The sequence below is a fragment of the Siniperca chuatsi genome, linkage group LG20 (genome assembly GCF_020085105.1).
Source record: "Siniperca chuatsi isolate FFG_IHB_CAS linkage group LG20, ASM2008510v1, whole genome shotgun sequence".
Classification (NCBI taxonomy): domain Eukaryota; kingdom Metazoa; phylum Chordata; class Actinopteri; order Centrarchiformes; family Sinipercidae; genus Siniperca; species Siniperca chuatsi.
In genome coordinates, this window is record NC_058061.1 from 19,727,004 (window position 1) to 19,746,154 (window position 19,151).

The 19,151-nt window shown below is 39.4% G+C and overlaps 1 protein-coding gene across 2 annotated transcripts in view; it reads left to right on the top strand.

The window, feature by feature from the left end:
• cacna1g (calcium channel, voltage-dependent, T type, alpha 1G subunit) overlaps positions 1-19,151 on the top strand; it is a 258,783-nt gene that overhangs the window by 102,466 nt on the left and 137,166 nt on the right. For both annotated transcript variants that reach the window (XM_044179327.1, XM_044179328.1), the window contains exons 4-5: positions 1,051-1,184; positions 18,908-19,005. In XM_044179327.1, the coding sequence (XP_044035262.1) occupies positions 1,051-1,184; positions 18,908-19,005 (232 nt within the window). The remainder of the gene's footprint in view (positions 1-1,050; positions 1,185-18,907; positions 19,006-19,151) is intronic.

Here is a 19,151-nt window from a genome sequence, read left to right on the forward strand (position 1 = left end):
CGGAAGCCATTTGTCCCTTCAGTCACTGTTAAGGCAGCAAGATGGCCTCATGTTGTGCCAAAACATCAAAGGCATCTGGCTTGCCTAAGTGTCCTTGAGCAAGACACTAAATCCTTTAAAGCTGCAAGGAGGCTGTTTTTCTCTTTTGACACCATATACGCCGATAAATAACAAGAAACTGCAGCTAAGAAATGCAAAGATTTGTTTAAAGTAGAGCTCAGAGGTTTATTATTGACCTTAGAAATAGTAGTTTCACAAAACTTCTCACCACTGAAAATGTATGTCCAATGAAATGTCTCACACATCTAGTAAATGTATTGGGACAAAATTTTGTGCAGACATGCATAGTTACTAGATGATGTATCCTAATGTTTTTTGTGATCCCCTGACTTTTCTTCTAGTGCCACCATGAGGTTGGCATTTGTGGTTTTGAATGAAATGTCTCAAAAACTATTGGATGGATTTCCATGACATTTGGTACCCACATTCCTGTTCCCCTCAGGATGAATTGTAGTAACTTTGGTGATCCTCTGACTTTTCATCTAGCGCCCTCATCCAATACTTTGGTTTACTACCAAATACCTGCAAAACTAATGACAGTCCCATCAGCCTCAGCGGTACTTTGTGTTTAATGCTAATTAGCAAATGTTAGCTTGCTAACATGCAATAAAATAAGACGAAGAACATGGTAAACGTATACCTGCTGAACATCAGCATGTTAGCATTGTCATTGTGAGCATGTTAGCATTCTGATGTTAGCATTTAGCTCAAAGCACCACGTAAAATGCCTTGCTGAGCTCCATCTTGGTCACATTCTTGAGGAACCAAATGTAAGGCATCTTTATCAAAAAATGTTGTTTGTGTTAGGAGACATTGATCAGTATAACTCTTATATCAAGGTTAGTGGTTCTTAAGAAGACTGTAAAGCAGTTACTATACAGCACAGTTTTCATTTCTAACTTGCTCTACAACAGATTGTCAACAGCACCCTTGCAGCCACCTTTACTGTACATAATAACGCTAACTTGTATTTTCTGTCTCGTTCTGCAGGACTTTGATGACTTCATCTTTGCGTTCTTTGCCATTGAGATGGTGATCAAGATGGTAGCTCTGGGGATTTTTGGCAAGAAGTGTTACCTTGGAGACACGTGGAACCGCTTGGACTTCTTTATTGTAGTGGCTGGGTGAGTTACGCAATTACACACACAAACACACACACACACACAAACACACACATACAAACACACAGGTGGCCAAGCATAACCATGCATAAACACTGGAGGCTTGCACAAGAAGAAGTATACACACACACACATGCAACAAATTTGAGTAGTAAAGCTTGTTCCATTTCTTCACTTGTACACTTCATAACTTTACACCAAAGAGACAGTGTTTTTACACCCACATGCAGGCATGTTTATACATGTATACATGCATTACACGCATAAATGCATACAGTAAATGAACACAGTGAGCATAGAAACTCACATGGCGACACACATAGACTGATGCACACACAGCAATGCACACACACTGTAATTTGATTAAACATGTTACAGAACATAGCCTGCTGGTTTTGGTCTGACATTTTCATCACACTACATCTCCTGCTGGTTTTTAATGCCATCCTTCTGCCACAGCTTCTGCTGTCCATCAGTGGGAACAGGGCACATTTCCCTCCGCGCATGTGTGTGACTATGTGCGTGCGTGTCAGAGTGTGTGCAATGTCCTTCAGCAGCAGAGACGACATACATTTCACCTACTTTTATGCAGTAACACACCTGTAAAGCATAGCTGTGAGCAGCACCTGTTTATTACTGTCGGAGGTCTTTTTCTGCAATAGCAAACCCCGAGCTTCCTCCTCAGCCCTCATTCAATTAATTCCTCATCTTTCTTTGTACCTGCATCATACATCTGAGTGGAAATCTTCTAGGACCATAGATAGTAAAAGCTGCTTCCCCATTGGTCGTCCCGGCTCAGGAAACAACTGATCCAGTGCCAAAGTACCAGAAGGAACTAGATGGGAAATACCTTAATGTCTGATATTCAGGCAGTAATCCACTGAGCGATAAGAAGGCCAATATAATTATATTCAAATTTAAACTACAGCAACAGGCAATGAAAACAGGTGTAATGCTTATTGAAGGAGGACATTACAGCCATCAGGAATAGACATATTCTACTCAGATGCATACAGATGAAACTATAATGTACTGGTGGGGGAAACTGGGTCATTGCAGCAGTGCAGGATAGGATATGCATAAGGAATAGGCATTGGATGGAATATAACTGTGTGGAATTTCATAATAAAACATAAAAGCAACAGACAAACCCATTCATTTTATGTATTGCAGTGTTAGATTGAAAGTTCTCCAAGTTTTACTTAAACTTTATTTAAAGTTTTTATTTTTGTTTAATATTTTAATGCAGTGATTTGATTTCCCAAAGTTGACATATTTAAATTGCTTGTCTAAGAAAACTAAGAAATATTCTTCTTAATATTTAAGAAGATGGAACGAGTGAGTTTTTGGCATTTTTGCTTAAAAAACCTCCTTGGACGGTGAATCAATTATCAAACTAGTTGCCAGTAACTTTTCTGTTTATCAACTAACAAAATATACAGTTTGTGGTGGCATATGAACAGAAATACTGCATGTACGTGCAGAAACATGCACGCGTTAGGCATTTACCTTGTAACATTAAAGCTAAGGGTAAGCGATAAAGGTCTGTGTTTGGATGAGTCTGGACCCGGAGTCGGCAACCTTTTCTTTGATGTGTGTCAATTTACAAAGATGAAGACGGCCGGTGTGACAGTGGCATTTGTTAACGCAGATGTAATTTATCTTCAATTCCTGCAGAGATAGTTAGTTACACTATGATTCGAAGTTTGACCTTGTTTATAATAATAATAGAGTTGTAGGCCTATTATTAGTGCAGGATCCCCTCTCTCAGTTACTCATCGGCCATATACAAAACCAAGTTGTGATGTAGGTCACTAATATGTAAAATGTAAACTGGGCTCACCAATTAGTGTGCTCCCACTCCCTGCCTTTTGCTGCTCAGTCACACTGTCTGCTCTATATGCTGATACTTTCAGCTGCACACATGCCTCTGAAGGCTCTGTTGTCCACCGACTTTGGACATGGGATGTCATTGATGTCCACACTTTCATCCACAGCCACACTGAACACTGGTGCATTTGTCAGTGTAACAGTTTGCTGGATGTGTACATTTTCGTAATGCGCCTCTCAGCAGACAGAGTCGAGTCCTTAATCGTGGATGAGCTCGGTGACTATTTGTGCTTTCATTTCCTAACTTGACAGTAAGTTAACACAGGTGATTCAAGGAAACATGTTTATACCATCCACCCCTGTCTCATGACTGAATACAGACCATGCAATATTTCTTTTGTGGTGCAACAAGATGCGCAAAGAGAAGTGATTCATTCATCATGCTGGTTTAATCTGTTTTTTCACAATTAATTTAGCAGTTTGTAATTATGGGACCACACTAATGTAATATTTAACAGTGTTGTAGTGACAGTATTGTAGTATAGTATTTGCTTTGCTCACGTGCCACTGAAATTGGATTTGCGTGGCACATGTGTCATAGGTTGCCGACTCCTGGACTAAACAAACGTTCTCTTTTGGAAATTATATAGACTAAAGCAATATATATACATGAGATGTAGCTGGACATATGTGAGGAAATCATCTTATTATATATGTTAATATATTTTGGCTTTCATGTTTTATCTTATATTATGTTGCCATTTCTGGACAAATAAAAAAAAAAAAATCTCATCTGTACGGAGAGCCCCCAGCCACACAGAGACAATGGTAACCTAGGTAACGGCTGGTTGTCGAGCATTTGATATATCCTGGCAACAGTTGTTAAGTCTGCGGAGGAAGGCTCTGATGAACTGTTTGTTTCTTTCCGAGACGATAATTACAGCTAAGCTGCTTTTTCAGCAGGTCTGCGCTCTCGCCTCCTAATCACCTCACTGTCAGGAGGGAGACAGGAGGGAACGATGGAGGGATGGTGGTGCATAACAGGTGGAGTGTGGAGAAGGAGGCATGCAGGGAGTTTTTGGCTGGTGAATGGTGTAGGGAGTGCAGGATGGGTGTACTGCAAAATTACATTTTAATTTCACAAAAAAATGCAATTGCTTAAGTTATTTTGCAGTTTTATCACTGGAAATGCCTTCGAACCACTTGATATTTAATTTGTGCTTGACTTTATGACACTTAGTTTGCTCTCAGTCGTGAACTCACATGTATCACTCTTCAGCTGCATGTGTGTGAAGTGTGAAAAAGCTGATGACAGCACCCAGTGTTCGCTCAGGCTGCTTGATGGTTTCACTTCCAAGTTGTTTGTTTTACCTGTCAAGTTGTTCAGAGTTGTTCGTGAACATGGAATAAGCAGACAGTCTCTTCGTGAAGTTTTTTGACCATCATCTGTACATAGAATTCTCAGCCAAGACAGGTGTGGTTTTAATGGTTTTTAAGTTTTCTGTCTTAGTTTTTGTGTGTTATCCAAGATTTTGTCTTAACTATCCAGACCGGTAACTTATTGTTTAACTAATACCACCTCTGACCTATGAAACAATAACACCTCATCCTAAACTTGGTAATCCTTTAAGGATTGTGTTCATATTACAACAAAATACCTTAGTTTTTGTTCAGAAAACCCAGGCAATGCATTCTTCAACATTTTGTTGGGGAAAAAGAAAACAGAACATACAATATAGTACATGATCTTCATATCACATACATTGACTTTTTTGTTTTTTAGTTAAATGTGTCGACAACTATTGGATTGATTGGTTCAGACATTCATGTCCTCCCCAGGATGAATTGTAATAACTTTAATAATCCCTTAACTTTCCATCTACCACCATCAAGTCAAAACTGTATGTCCAAATACTTTGATTTATGACCTGACACCTGCAAAGCTACGCGACATTCCCATCAGCCTCAGCTGCACTTTGTGTTTAGTGCTCATTAGCAAATACTAGCATGCTAACACACTAAAATAAGATGGTGAAAATGGTATATGGTAATAATACCTGCTAAACATCAGCACATTACATTGTAAATGTGAGCATGTTAGCATGCTGACATTAGCATTTAGGTCAAATCACTGCTGTATAGCCTCACAGAGCCGCTAGCATGGCTTTAGACCCTTACTCTTGTCGGAGTTTTGGCCATCATTCTTCTCAATAGTAATAACAACGACTCACCAAATTAATTTATGAGATCTGGGAGTGCGGTGACTTCACCAAAAAGAAGTCTAACTGGGCAAGAAAACCCAAGAGGTCTGATGATCATATACTAAAATTATTACAAGTTATAACCCAAACTGTTGTAGATGTCCATCACAGTTTACAGACCAACTTCCTGCTTTAACCATCACTTATACTTATCTATTGTAGATATTTCAGATGCGTTCACTTTTGGTTTAACCTCCAAATAAAGTAATTTAGCTAATCTGGCTAAACTGTTAGCTTGTTTAAAACATGTCTGCTCTTTTCCTGGCCTGTCGAACTTCATTGTAGTGATGTTGCCATGTCCCCGCACCTCAGTAATTACTCTGGTGACTGCATTGTTATCATAACCGATAAAAATGATGGACAGAAATACAAACATAAGACAAAAGTTATATTAACTACTAATATTAGTGCAGTCAGCATAATGACTCTGGCATTTTGATTGCTCTGTGGCCTAGTTTGTTAGGCCTATCTGTTTTGTCAGCTCTGTATCTGTCAATGCATGTATAGCCAAAAATAACTTTTTAATTGTTGTAGGTCAGTTCTCTGATTGAAGCCACAGACTGAAAATATAATTTGACTTGACACATCTTATCATGAATTATGAAGTGAAAAATATTCTGCTACAGAGTTACAGAATAAAAATTATATTTATTTTCTAATGAAGTTCCATTTCTCTCAGAAATGTTCTAATTAAACTAGACAGAGTTTTGAACCTAGTCTAAATGCATCAGATTAATCTATTCATATCAAGAAAAGGACACTCCATTTAGTAAAACTGTTAAAAACAAGTATATTTGCATATAAAAGAACTGATTGTACCCAAGTGTAAGTAAACTAACTTTTTAGTTTTTGGACTCAGCTCTAGATTGAATGACTTGTTAAGAGAATGTTTTCATTTATGATATGTAGTGTGAAGTGCTTTGAGTAGTCGGAAAGACTAGAAAGGCGCTATACAAGTACAATCCATTTACCATTTATTTATGTATTTATTTATTGATTGGTGCAGTGGAGCCCCAGTCGATAGCCAAGGGAGTCTAAACAGCAGAGTGTACCAGCACTTAGTGTAGCAGACAAGGTAGCCTATCCATAGTACATCGATCTGACTTAACACTCTCTCTGTGGCTGGATTCCTCCTGGGGAGAGACAGAAAGGATAACTGAGGAGGAAGACTGGGAGTGAGCAGGGAACAGGAGGAAGGGCGATATATTGACAGAGAAAGGCAGACAGAGAGAGGAAGAGAAGCTGTGGCAGTCGGTCGATTGCTTCATTGGACTCCCTCAAAATGTAATCTGGTCTGATGTTTGAGGACAGACACCACAGATGAAAATATGCTTTTTGGCTGTATTGGTCAGTTTGGATAAGTTACATTTTGCTGCTGTATATTTCAAAGGCTATAAAAACCAGTGATCTAATAGGTCATTTGTAGTGAGTTACCCATAGCAATTTACCTCTAAAGAGTCTAAACCTGCTACAAGAAAAACAGTTTCTCAAGATGAAATATCCCATGTAAGCATTTTTTCCCTGTATTTTGAGATAAAAACCTTAAATCATCCCCTGCAGTACACTGCTATAATTGCTGCCATTATACCATATGCAAGATCAGCATACTTGCAATACATGCAATTATTACCTTTATCCAGTACCTACTATACACTGTATATCATACCTCAGTGTTGGCAATAGAAAAGAACGGTGGCTCACAAACCTTTGTGGCTTCATTAAAATAAAACAATGTCTGCCTTGAGCCCTTTTTAAAGCTCTGAAGAGGTCAAATTAGCAAGCAAGTTTACAGCCATGCTAGCGGCTCTGTGAGGCTGTACTTAAGCATAGTGGTGCTTTGAGCTGAATGCTAACATCAGCATGCTAACATGCTCACATTTTCAATGCTAAAATGCAGATTTTTTTTAAGCAGGTGTAACGTTCACCATGTTCACCATCTTAGTTTTGTGTGTTAGCATGCTAATATTTGCTAGCATTCAAATGCACTAAACAGAAATTAGAGCTGAGGTTTATGGGAATGTCTTTAGTTTTGCAGTTAACTGATCATAAACCACACTATTGGACAAATTAAAAGTTTGAATGGATGATGGTGTTAGATGATAAGTGAAGGAATCACCTAAGTTATTATGAATCATCCACTGGGGGCCATGACTATCTGTACAAAATTTCATTCATCCAATAGTTGCTGAGATATTTCAGTCTGGACCAAAGTGGTGGACCGACCGACCATCACTGCCATCCCTAGTAAACATGTAGTGAAAAGTCAGAAAAAGTAACAAAATTGTGCAAGAAATATTTTTGTCTGTTTTGAATTATCTGGTGAGCCCTCAGATTTTTCTTGGGACGTCTTTTGGGGCTCCAAACCCTGTGTTGGGAACCACTGTAAAAGAATAGCATAGAATTTCTTATCACAGGCACTCAGTGGAGAGATATAGATGGGAAATGAGTGGAGTGAGAGATGGGGCATGACATACAACAAAGGTCCCCAGCTGGACGTGAACCAGACGGCGCTTTAACCCCTCGGCCACCAGGACACATCTTTGTTTAACATTTTAATATCAATGAATTAATACCATTTTAACTTTGAGACATTAAGACATAAGACCATCAGATGCTACTCTCCTCTGTGCTTCACCTTGTGTGCAACGAAGTTTAAAAAATTCAAGAACTCTGCGGGATTGTTAGACAGATGATCAGTTTTTTGTTTGTTTTTCTCAGTGCGAACAGAGCTAAAGCTTTGAGAGTTTCTCAAAGTAGTGAATGTTTGAAGTAGAGAAAGCCAAAAATCACTCAACCTGCAATGCGCTTTTCCTCTCCAATAAAGTAATAGGAAGCAAAAAAGTTTATAGAAAGTTTGGTCTTACTGAAAGAACAGGCTGGCAGAAAGTGGACTATATGTTGCACCCATCATCTTGACCATGGCCGCAGTCATTTAAAGTAATTATACGAAGGTATCACTATTAATTTTATCATGATATATTGATATTTAAAACGTAAGCTTAGCACCTTTAACTGTCTTTAAATATTCATCACATCCTCTTGGATTTTAGACATGCGATTGAGTCACACTGAAGGAGGTGAGAGAGGCACAGAACCTAATCCTGAGCGCCTTTCTTCTCTTTATGATTTATTGATGACACTTTGGATTGACTCCAGCCTAGTTTAGGGGACAGCGGGAGGAAGAAAGAGTGTGAGGATGGATGAGGAAAGGCAAGGGTGCTAGAGATGTCAAGAGGAAGGGGGAGAGAGAGACGGGAAAGTGGGTAAAAAGGTATAAAAAATTAGGGAGAGAGGAATAGACAAGGTGAAACAGAAAACGGGAAGGATACTGTTGGAGAGGCAGGTAGCCTAGAGAGAGAACTGAATGTACTTTTTTTTAACCTTAATTAAGTAATTTTTTAGTGAAACATTTTGGGAAATACACTCATTTCTTTCTGTGAGCGATTTGAAAAGATCGATATTAATCTCATGTCTATGCATTAAGTATGGAACTGCAGGCTGTTGCACCAGCGATGTGTAAGTTCAAACGCAGCAGTAGTTTGAATGTACTATAGTGTGGGAATTAATTAATTGTGGCAATTAGTGTTGCACCACACAAGTGTTGCACCACACAAGTTAGTTACAACGTGATCTCTATGAAGAGATATCTGCGATTTTGGTATCGGAGGCATTCTGGTTTCTGTTTGTAGTCCGTTTGCAGTCCAAGTGGTATTGACCAATCACGTTTGAGCGGGCTTTGGTTACATAAAGGTAAACAGTCTGTGTGGAGAACAAAAGAGGCGGAACGCATTGGCCGAGCAGTAGGTCTCTCGGCCTCCCCCTCTCTCCTCCCTCCCTCTCTCTCTCTGTGAGCTTGCACTGTACAGCATCAGGACTGGACTGCTTTATTGTCTTGGGTGTTCTTATCCACCTGGGTACTCCTCCATTTGCTAGATTATCTCCCCACTACAAGAGGGTCAGCAGGTCGGCCATAGATTATCAGTCAGAGGGAGGGAGGGGATACTGGAGAGATAGAAAGATAAAGATGAAAAAGGTTGAGCGGAAGTGTGAGCAGAATGTTTTAAAGCTTCACAAGGATGCATTTGCATGTAAAACTGGGCCTATTTTATCAAACAAAATAACAATGTAGTAATAGAGAAGAGCATCCTGCAGCCTCTATTGATTCACTCTGTGTTCCCAAATTAAATCCTGCTTTCATTAATCACTGGTGGGAAACCCTCTCCGTGGACACAAAGTGAATACACTTAGAGTGCAAGCATTCATCCACAGAATGGACTCACCTGTGTTATGTTATGCTTTTGTCTGTCTTGTTACCAATAATATAGGTCATAATAAAATTATTAGGTTATCATGAAATTGCTCATCATGCTTTCCAAAATAAAAAAAATGTAAATGTTTCATACATTTCTGTATTATTAATGCACGACCAGATACTTTATGATGAATAATGTTATATTTCCATCTTTACTTCAAAGAAGACTTTCCAATACTGCCTTATCTTTGATGTTCGATTCTAGCATCTTTTAGTTTAGTGTTGTAAATACAAACATAGACCAATTATTATTTTTATTTATTTTTGGCTCAAAAAAATGCAGAGGAATCGGCAGTGCTTTTTTCAGCACTGAGTAGTGTGTGCAGTCTTCCTGTCAGGCTGCATACGGCCCCAACAACAAGGGGCGGGCTGGGATAATAATTCAGGCCGGCAATCTACCATCAGCCCAGGCCAATTTCCACACATTCACAACAGACCAAGTATACCGTTAGTCAGTACTTCACTATCTTTTAGTTTTATTATTACACAAAAAAACTGCTTAAAAACATCCAAAATAATTCCACCTGACAGAAAAGAGTATACAGCTCTTTAGTTTCAATATTATTTCCATGCATATGCTTCTCCTGCTTTCCTACATAGCATGTTGATGTGTTGATGCCATTTATTATTATTTTTTTAAAACATGGTCTCAACTCGGCAAGTTTAGTTGTGATAAGATGACGTGCTGAGGGCTAACTAACCATGCAGCCTTGCTCATGAACATAACTTGTTCATGAACAAAAAAAGTCCACAAAGCACTTGCTACTGTTCGTAAATTTTATTTGCTGTAAGCACACGGTAGTAATTAAAGATAGGTGTATCAAAATATTCAGTCCTCCTTTCTCTCGTCTGAAACTGTGGGTTTCAGTTCCAGTGAAAATGGTGCCCTTGCTTTTTACTTTGCTATTGTGATCACTGACAGGACTGGAAAACAAAATTATAATCTCTGCAAAGTACTCTGACATCATGTTACAGGATTTGTGGGTATTGAGGCTCAGAGCTGAAGCCTCTAATTTAGACTGGCCTGTACAGCTTCAAGAAAGAAAAGGAGGACTAAATAGTGTTTTCAAAATTTCACTGACTGGCCGAATTGTGCTACAATTGCAGGTTTTGTAGGTTCTGTAAAAGCTAATAATGTAATAACACGTAAGAATCATGAAAATCTTTATTTGTATTTTGTAAGCTTTTTTATGTTTTACATAGTATTTATCAGTATTTACATACATTTACATCATGGCCATAGGGAACACTTCAATCAATCAATCAATTTATTTAAAGTGTAAAATCATCATGTGACATGGTCCTAAAACACTTACATACTTACAATTAAAAGAATTCATAGGACAAACATACAGCAATAAAAAAAATAAATAAAAATAAATTGTTTTATTTAAGTGTCACATTAAAACATCAGTTAAAAGAATGTTTGAATAAAGAATTAAAACAGAGCAGAGCAAAAAGGTGATGGACCTGTCTGAGTTCTAGGGTAGGCTGTAATGGAGTGAACAGAAGTCTTCAGTCTTGATTTAAAAATTTCTACTGAGCGTGCTTCTTTGACATGTAGTGGAAGGGCATTCCAGAGATAAGGGGCGCGGTGGACTGGAATGTCATAAGAGAATCGAAAATCACTCCAAGACTTTTGATGGTCGAGCTTTCAGAAATAATATAACCATCAATGTTCACACTCAGATTCTTATATTGGCTAGTCTAACAACTAATAGTTCTGTTTTATCAGCATTTAACAGCAGAAAGTTCATAACCATTCATTTTTAAATTTTTGATGGACATGCCTCAAAATTGTGGAGTTGGGAGAGGTCATTTGGCTTTACAGGTATGTATAGCTGTGTATCATCAGCGTAGCAATGAAAATTAACACAGTATTTGCAAATGATGTCACCAAGGGGAAGCATGTAGATAGAAAAGAGCATCGGGCCAAGGATCGATCCCTGGGGTACACCAAACTTTACTTCAGAGAGTTCAGACATTGTATTTTTGTAATTTACACATTGTGTTCTATTCGAAAAATATGAATAAAACCATGTACCAATATACTTCTCCAAGCGGCTAAGAAATATACTGTGGTCAGAGTCAGAGTCAGCAGTAATTAGTAGATAATTGAAGACTCTGGTCAAAGCAGTTTCAGTTGAATGACGGGACCGAAAACCAGATTGAAACTTATTAAATAGATTGTTGTTGTATTAGTAGGCAGAAAGTTGATCAGTGATAGCTCTTTCAAGTAATTTTTACATAAAAGGTTGATTGAATTGAAGAAGAAATCGGTCTATAGTTATTCAATTATTGTGGATCAATATTAGGTTTTTTAACCAGCTGTTTATTGATGATGGTTTTAAAAGCTCAGTGCAGGCAGCCCACGGAAAGTGACTTATTGATAATCTTAAAAATAGGACTAATTAAAACAGGAAACAGTTCCTTAAAAAGATTAGACGGTATAGGGTCTAAAATGCAGGTTGTAGGTTTGGAGGCATTTACCAGGCTGGTAAAGGCCTCAGGGGAAATTAATTGACTATGAAAGAGTGCGGTTGGTCCAAGTCACAGTACTTGCATGCCTCAGAGTATTGGAATGTTCATAGGTATCATTCTGAGAAGAGTGTAGACTGGTGATTTTATCTCTAATTGAGTCAATCTTATTCATGGAGAGCACTTTGCTAAATAAAAAGTTCTTGTATTTTGATTGCAAGTGGCAAAGGTATGAGGTGGGATACCAAACTCTGCAGTTATCAAAAAATAACACAAAGAAAGTCCCTCAGGAATTAGCACATTCACACATGTAAATTGGTTTGTTGAGTTTGATTTTGTTTGAATTGGACTCTTTTATATGTAGGAAAGACACAGTGACTGTCACATTTTGTAAGCATTTTTGTAGACATAATTTGCTACAATTACAAAATAATGACTTTTCTGGAGGGAATGATGGTAAGCACATTGCTTTATTACTGTTATGTATTATTAAATATGTGCTGCTTCTACTGATGTCTTTTGTTTTTACTAGTTCCATCAGACCTTTAACAGAAAGCGGAAGAGGATGCAATGGGGTTTGGTAGTTAGATTTCCCATTAGGACATGCCAACTCTGAAGTGTCCATGAGCAACTCTTAATGCCTGCCCGATGTAGGAGTGCAGTTCTATAGCTAAGACCTCAGATTTTTCTGCTTGGGGGCAAGAAGAAGGAGAATTCCCTCACAGAATCTGATTGTTACAAGCGAAGGAGAGATATTCAGTAATCAACCATGACTGTGAAGAATAAGTTGGTTAACATTTGGGTTAGATAAGCAGCAGAGTGGGTTGATGGCAGAAAGTGTTGCTGATGAAAGGGTTTCAATCTGATTCAGCATGAAAACACTCCATCTGTCTGTTCTCTGTGGTTTTTCCTACACGCACTTGCTTTGATATGATCAGACTCTCATCATTAGCTGTTGACCATGCCGTGACCTGAATTGTATGCATTGTTTAAATGTGCGTTGGTAAGAGTTGCGTCTATGGTACACTTACTTTAGCATTTACACTTCAACAATATACTGTATACATATAAATATACACACACTAAAAAAATCACCTCCTAAACACACACACACACACTCAAAGAGCTGTCCATCACTCACACTTAATTTGCTGAGGAACATCTAGTGTGACAGCTTGCCTGTCACTCATGTGGAGGCGAATAGAATGCAAAACAATATGTGACTAAAGGAATATCAGAGGAGAGGACAGATGACTGGTTAGTTCATAGTAAGTGACAAAAGAGAATATGATGGAGAAATGTGCAGCTACAGTGGTATGGTAGTATAATCCAATAATCTAATAACAAAGTCATTATCTACTGTAATAATAACAGTGAAGCAACTCTTTGTGGCTCAATCACCAGGTTTGATTCCTCAAAACGTCAAATAACTGCTACCTGAATGCATTTACTCAATGTTTATATGCAAATGTTTAATATTGTCAAATAGCCCCAAAAACATTTCAAAATGAGATCTAGTGAGATTGAGTGTGAGGACAAAAGACAGCATAAAAATATAAAATAATAATTCTGATTACAAGGTATGAATTTTAAGATGAGGTTAAACTAAATATCAGTGTTTCGTGAAAAAATGTGACTTATATGCATTGGGTTGAAGCAAATAAATAGCTTGTAGTACTTTAAAAGAATATGTTTATGATAAAAGTGTATGAAGAAAAAAGATGCTAATATTAAGAAACTGTGGACAAAGTGGTTTTTAAGTGTTGGATGTTAGGAACTTGACAGAGCAGAAGAGACCATAGCTTTGTTGATTTCATCTAAATGTCACTGTGAAAGTATGTGACTTATGTGAATTGGGTTAAAACAAATAAATGGCTTTTTGTACTTTTGTACACATTCATGAAAAAAAAGTGTAGGCTAAACACATTCTGGACCATCTCTGTACACACATAGTTTGAAGCTGAATTCAGTTATTTTTCTGAACTCCACAACACGCAAAAAATTACACACATTTTGGCTTTTGTGTTAGCAAACTATTTCCGATTTACACAGGCAATTGCAGAAATGGAGAAACATTCATTTGATGTCGTGTTTCTGGCAACCTGGTGAATGTAAGTCTAATATTTACTCTCTGTTTAGCTCTGTTTTGGTCTACAACCTACTCCTGGGAGAAATATCTGTCTCTGTAGCTGCTAAATTCACCAACTACTTGCTAACTTTGTCTGTCTGCCCATTAGTGCTTGGCAGCTAGCTAACGGGCAGAAAAGCTTCCTGACATGGCCTGGACCGTCATCGCCGAAAAAAACCAAAACAATGCACTAAAAGAACTGCAGAATCTCTGTTGTTTCGTCACCGCGACCCCTTTCACATCCCACGCATTTATTGTTAATGTTAAAAAGAATGCAGCTATAGAGAACATGTTCATGAAAAAAGTTTATTTTTTGTGCTCTGAAATTGTTAGAAGTTGTATTTCTTTCCAGCTTTGTTAAAGCTAGGCTAGCAACTTCTCCCTGCTTCCAGTCTTAATGCTATGCTAGGCTAATCACATCTTGGACCTATCTCTGTACTTTAAAGTCACTTCCTCATTCGTCAGCCCTCTGGCTCTGGGTGACCAGACAAACAATACAAATAGCCATGTAATTATCAGCCTTCTACATGGAACGCTCAATGGGTATAGCACTGGAGGTGCATTGTGTCTGTTTTACACATATTTTGCCGCCATGATACTCACAACATTGCAGAATACTCCAAGCCATTTGTCAGCTTGCTGTGCAGTGAGAATGCCCCAGCTCACCTCATCAGTTATCCAGAAAATGCATTTCCAACATTATTTATCGCATCATTTCTTCACTGTTAAACAAACTCCCCAGCCTCAAATCGAGCATGAAAACTGAGGAGGCTCCATCAAAATTGTCAATTCCATTCATCTTTTCTCAGTCTATCCATCATGATTTGCATAAAAATACAGAGATCAACACCCAGCCAGGGGAATGATGAAACAATATACACTCTTGAGTTTCCTTTTATATCGGTCTCACCATTGATTTCACTCTGATGTAGCCTTTTGGTCCATCCATCAGTCATCCATTCTTTCTTATTCATCTGTCAGACATAGGACTGGTGGCTACTTAACATTATAACAGGAAGACAGATAGATGGACTGACTGAGACGGACAGAAGATGGACAGACAGATAGATACAGACAGAAAGGCAATGGATAAAGGCTAGGTGAGGACAGGACGGGTTAAACATTAGACACTGTTCTACATTCCTGAGCTGCCTTGCGTACTTTTCCTATTATAGGTCTTTCTGGGTGGCATTATGTTAAGTGTGTATGTGTGTGTGTGTGTGTGTGCACAACCTGTTCCAAGCTACTGTTGCCTTTGTTTTGGAGATGTAGCTGGAAAGCTGTATGTATACACCATCATTCATGTGCTTTGGCACAAACACACACACATTCACCCTCTGCGATAAGCGAGGACGAGCTAAGAAGCAAGCTGTCTACTCGCCCAGAGGAGTGTGTGTGCGCTTATGTGTGTGGTTTTGTGCACGCCGTATGTCTTTGGGTGCTTCTTTTTTTTAGCATGATTTATATGAATCTCATTACATTCTTCTGCGAGTTTGTCCTTGTAAGGATCTCTCCATATCAAGATGTGCACAACTATCACATCAGAGTGTGTATGACAAGATGTAAAACTGTTTTTCTTCCTCGACTCCGTCCCCGTGTGTAAATCTGCTTTGTGTGCTTTAGTTTGGGAACTCTCCTCACGCAAACTTCCTCCAAGGTTGGGCCTCCCCCGTCCTCTCCTGCTTCTCATTTCTTAGTCCGCCTCCCGCTGCCCTTTCCTGTATCAGCATCATCAACACTGGCACGGACTCTGACGAAAACAGCGCACGACTTCCTGCCGTTTCCATCGTTTGTTTGATACACTCCATTTCTCCTCGGCTGTTTCTTCATTCCAGATGAGGGGAGATGGGTCGGTTTTCACTGAGCACACCAAACTTCATCTGGCTCTCATCAGGGGCAGCAAGTGTTTTTGCATGGACTATTTTTCAACAGACATCATTCATCATCCGCTTTTAAGTTTGTTTATGTAACTCTGTCTGATGAAAAAATTACCCTAATATTTGTATTATATTGCTCTGGGGATTTATAGCGTGTCTGTGGCACTGAAACATGAGTTTTCCCATTGGTATCCTGATAATGTCACCATATATTTCCCATGGGGACAATGCTATTCAGCACTGAAATCATGGTGAATATATTGAATATTCTTACTTCTACTGTACTGAATTGCCATTTTGCTTTCACTTCATTATTCAGTTTGACATCGTGTTCATATACGCTGTTTTCTGTTTGGAAGGGTTTGTTATTTTGACTGTAACGGCTGATATATTTGTCCTGTCCACATCATAGAAGCGGGTAGCAGTAGTGGTTGTTAGTTAACTTAATAGTTCAATAGGGAAACAGCTAGTCTGGCTCTATATGAATGTTGCAAAATCCACTGAAGTGTAAAAATATTTGTGGTTTTACAGGGGGTTATGTGCAGGACTATATTTTGGCCAGGTGCAACAGAAATAGTCCCGCAGCATGGATGTGACGAAAAGACAGACTCCAGAAGAAGAAAAATAAGAAATTTACAATTTACAATTATTTCTGTAAGTCCTCTTACAACAACTGTACAGCTGGGTCGCTCTCAACCACTCTTGTTGCCCTTTTTGTGGCCATTTTGGCACACAAAGATGAAGCCCATGTTCTTAATCCTGCCTACAAATATCTGATTGATTTGGTTATTTTTTTCAACCGGGGATACAGTCGCAATGAAGCCCAAGGTGAGGATCAATGGGTCTCGGGCTGTTGGTCAGATAAAACATCCTGTTTTATCTGACCAACAGTCCGAAACCCAATGATCCAGTGGGCCATGATGTATAAAAGAGACCCGTAACAAATCCTCACAATATATCTGTATCTGTAGTACCCGATAGTGACTGTAACTAAACTTAAAGGGGCACTGCAGTGACTCTGTATTGCACTTTTATAAATTTGTGGGACCAACAAGAGACGGACTGAATAAAAGTGGTCAAAATCGATACTGCACAGGCCGAAATATTTTCCTAAAACCCTGGATCCTTCACTTCCCATAATGCCACTCAACAGTATCTTTTCATTCGGCCCTCCCTGTCTCCAAGCACAATCTGAGATTACTTGAGGTAATTTTCCCATACTGACAAAGCTGCTCCGGAGCCACAGAAGGCATGATATGTCATATGACTTGTAAATTGACTATGACATGTAATACTGGTGGAGTGCTCCTTTTAATGGTATTTTTCATTTCCTGTGGTATATGATAGTAACCTTAATATTCCTGTTGGGACTAATAGTTTTTAATGGGGTATTTATATGTCAGTTCTGTGTTCCCTAAGTGGCCGCAAGTTTTTTTTGCAAGTTACTCCTTCATAAAAGTGCCAGTTGATTCCTTTTGATCTGACCGTCCATGGCGGCCATTACAGAACATTACACAGCTGCTGATTTGATGTACCTGTTCCCAGGGACTACCACATACTGTTAGCCCCACGTCTCTCCGCTGGTGATGGGAGGGCATCTGGCTATTCTGTTAACTGTTTACCCTCTTACCTTCTCTCTGTAGCCTGCTGGCCATCTGTCAGCTCTGGGTATGTTTGTGTATATACAGTGTGTGTGTGTGTGTGTGTGTGTGTGTGAGTGTGTATTCTTGCTTTAGTGCCGCTTTGGTGCAACAAACCAAGAAATGCTCGTACTGGGACACCTCAAAGTGTTAAAAAAGAGCACACACATTCATACATTCATTAAGGGAGTTTCTTACACTTAAGGTGACCAACAGGCTTGTGCGCACACACACACACACACACACGCACATGCTGTCCGACATGTGTTGCGAATTTGTCAGACAGACAGACTTGGAGTCGGTGCGAGGAGGGAATTCCTTCATCTGCACGCCCCTTCAAGCTGCACATGTGCTCAGCATCTGCTCCACACACACACACACACACACACACATATACACACATAGGGAGAGAGTGAGTGTGAGAAGAGATGCCGATAAACACTGATCAAGAAACAAGAAAAACGTTTTTTCAAGCGTTCCGCACCGCAGTCTTTCTCTCTCCTCTAAGCGCTGCCCTCCTAACCTCCCATCACAGCCTGAGAGAGCCTCTAAAGAGCTGCTGGAGCAGCTGCTGAGAGCGTGTGCTGTCTCAAGGTTACAAGGCAAACTGATCGGATGCTGCTCTTTTATGTACTGTGTATGCCACAACCTCCTCTCAATGACGAGTGATTCACCCGCTCTTGACGTCTCAAAGGGGACGCACGTTTGCCGCTTGCTCCTTTGAAGGTTGATTGTGCGAGGGTGCATGTGAATGTATGCGTGTGTTTGTCAGGCACACAAACATTGCGTGTATGCTGCGCTCCATATACACAATCACAAACACACGCACTGCAGTGTGTGTGTGTGTGTGTGTGGTGTTTTTCTAACTTTCTGGTCTGTTAGTTGCAGTCCAGTGAGCATTGGAATGAAAGCATATCGTTTGCCAGAACACATGTATTGCAGTCATCTCTAAAGGCAAGAATGTAAATGTGATTTGGGACATTAGAGGATTAATTACCGCTTGCCTAGTGAGAGTGGGAGAGCATTTAATACATGCAATATGTAATTGGCTACATAATATTGCCTTTACATTTTCTGTGTTTTTATTCCCAGATGATCAAGCAGGTTTTGCAGTATTTGCTGTGATAGCAATTCAAGTATTTGGTGTAGTATTTGTTGTATTTACACATATTTTCCTCCTTTCTATCCCATATGTTGCAGGATGTTGGAGTACTCCCTCGACCTGCAGAACGTCAGTTTTTCAGCGGTGAGGACGGTTCGCGTGCTGAGACCACTGAGAGCCATCAACCGAGTGCCAAGTGAGTGCAGACCTACTGGCCTCTCACACTCCAGCTCTCTAACCTGACTCTGATCCCAGAACGCTCTGTCCTCTAATATCACAACACTTTTGACCTCCTCTGGAGACATAAACACTGCTTTGATCTTGAACTAAAGCCGGGCTGCT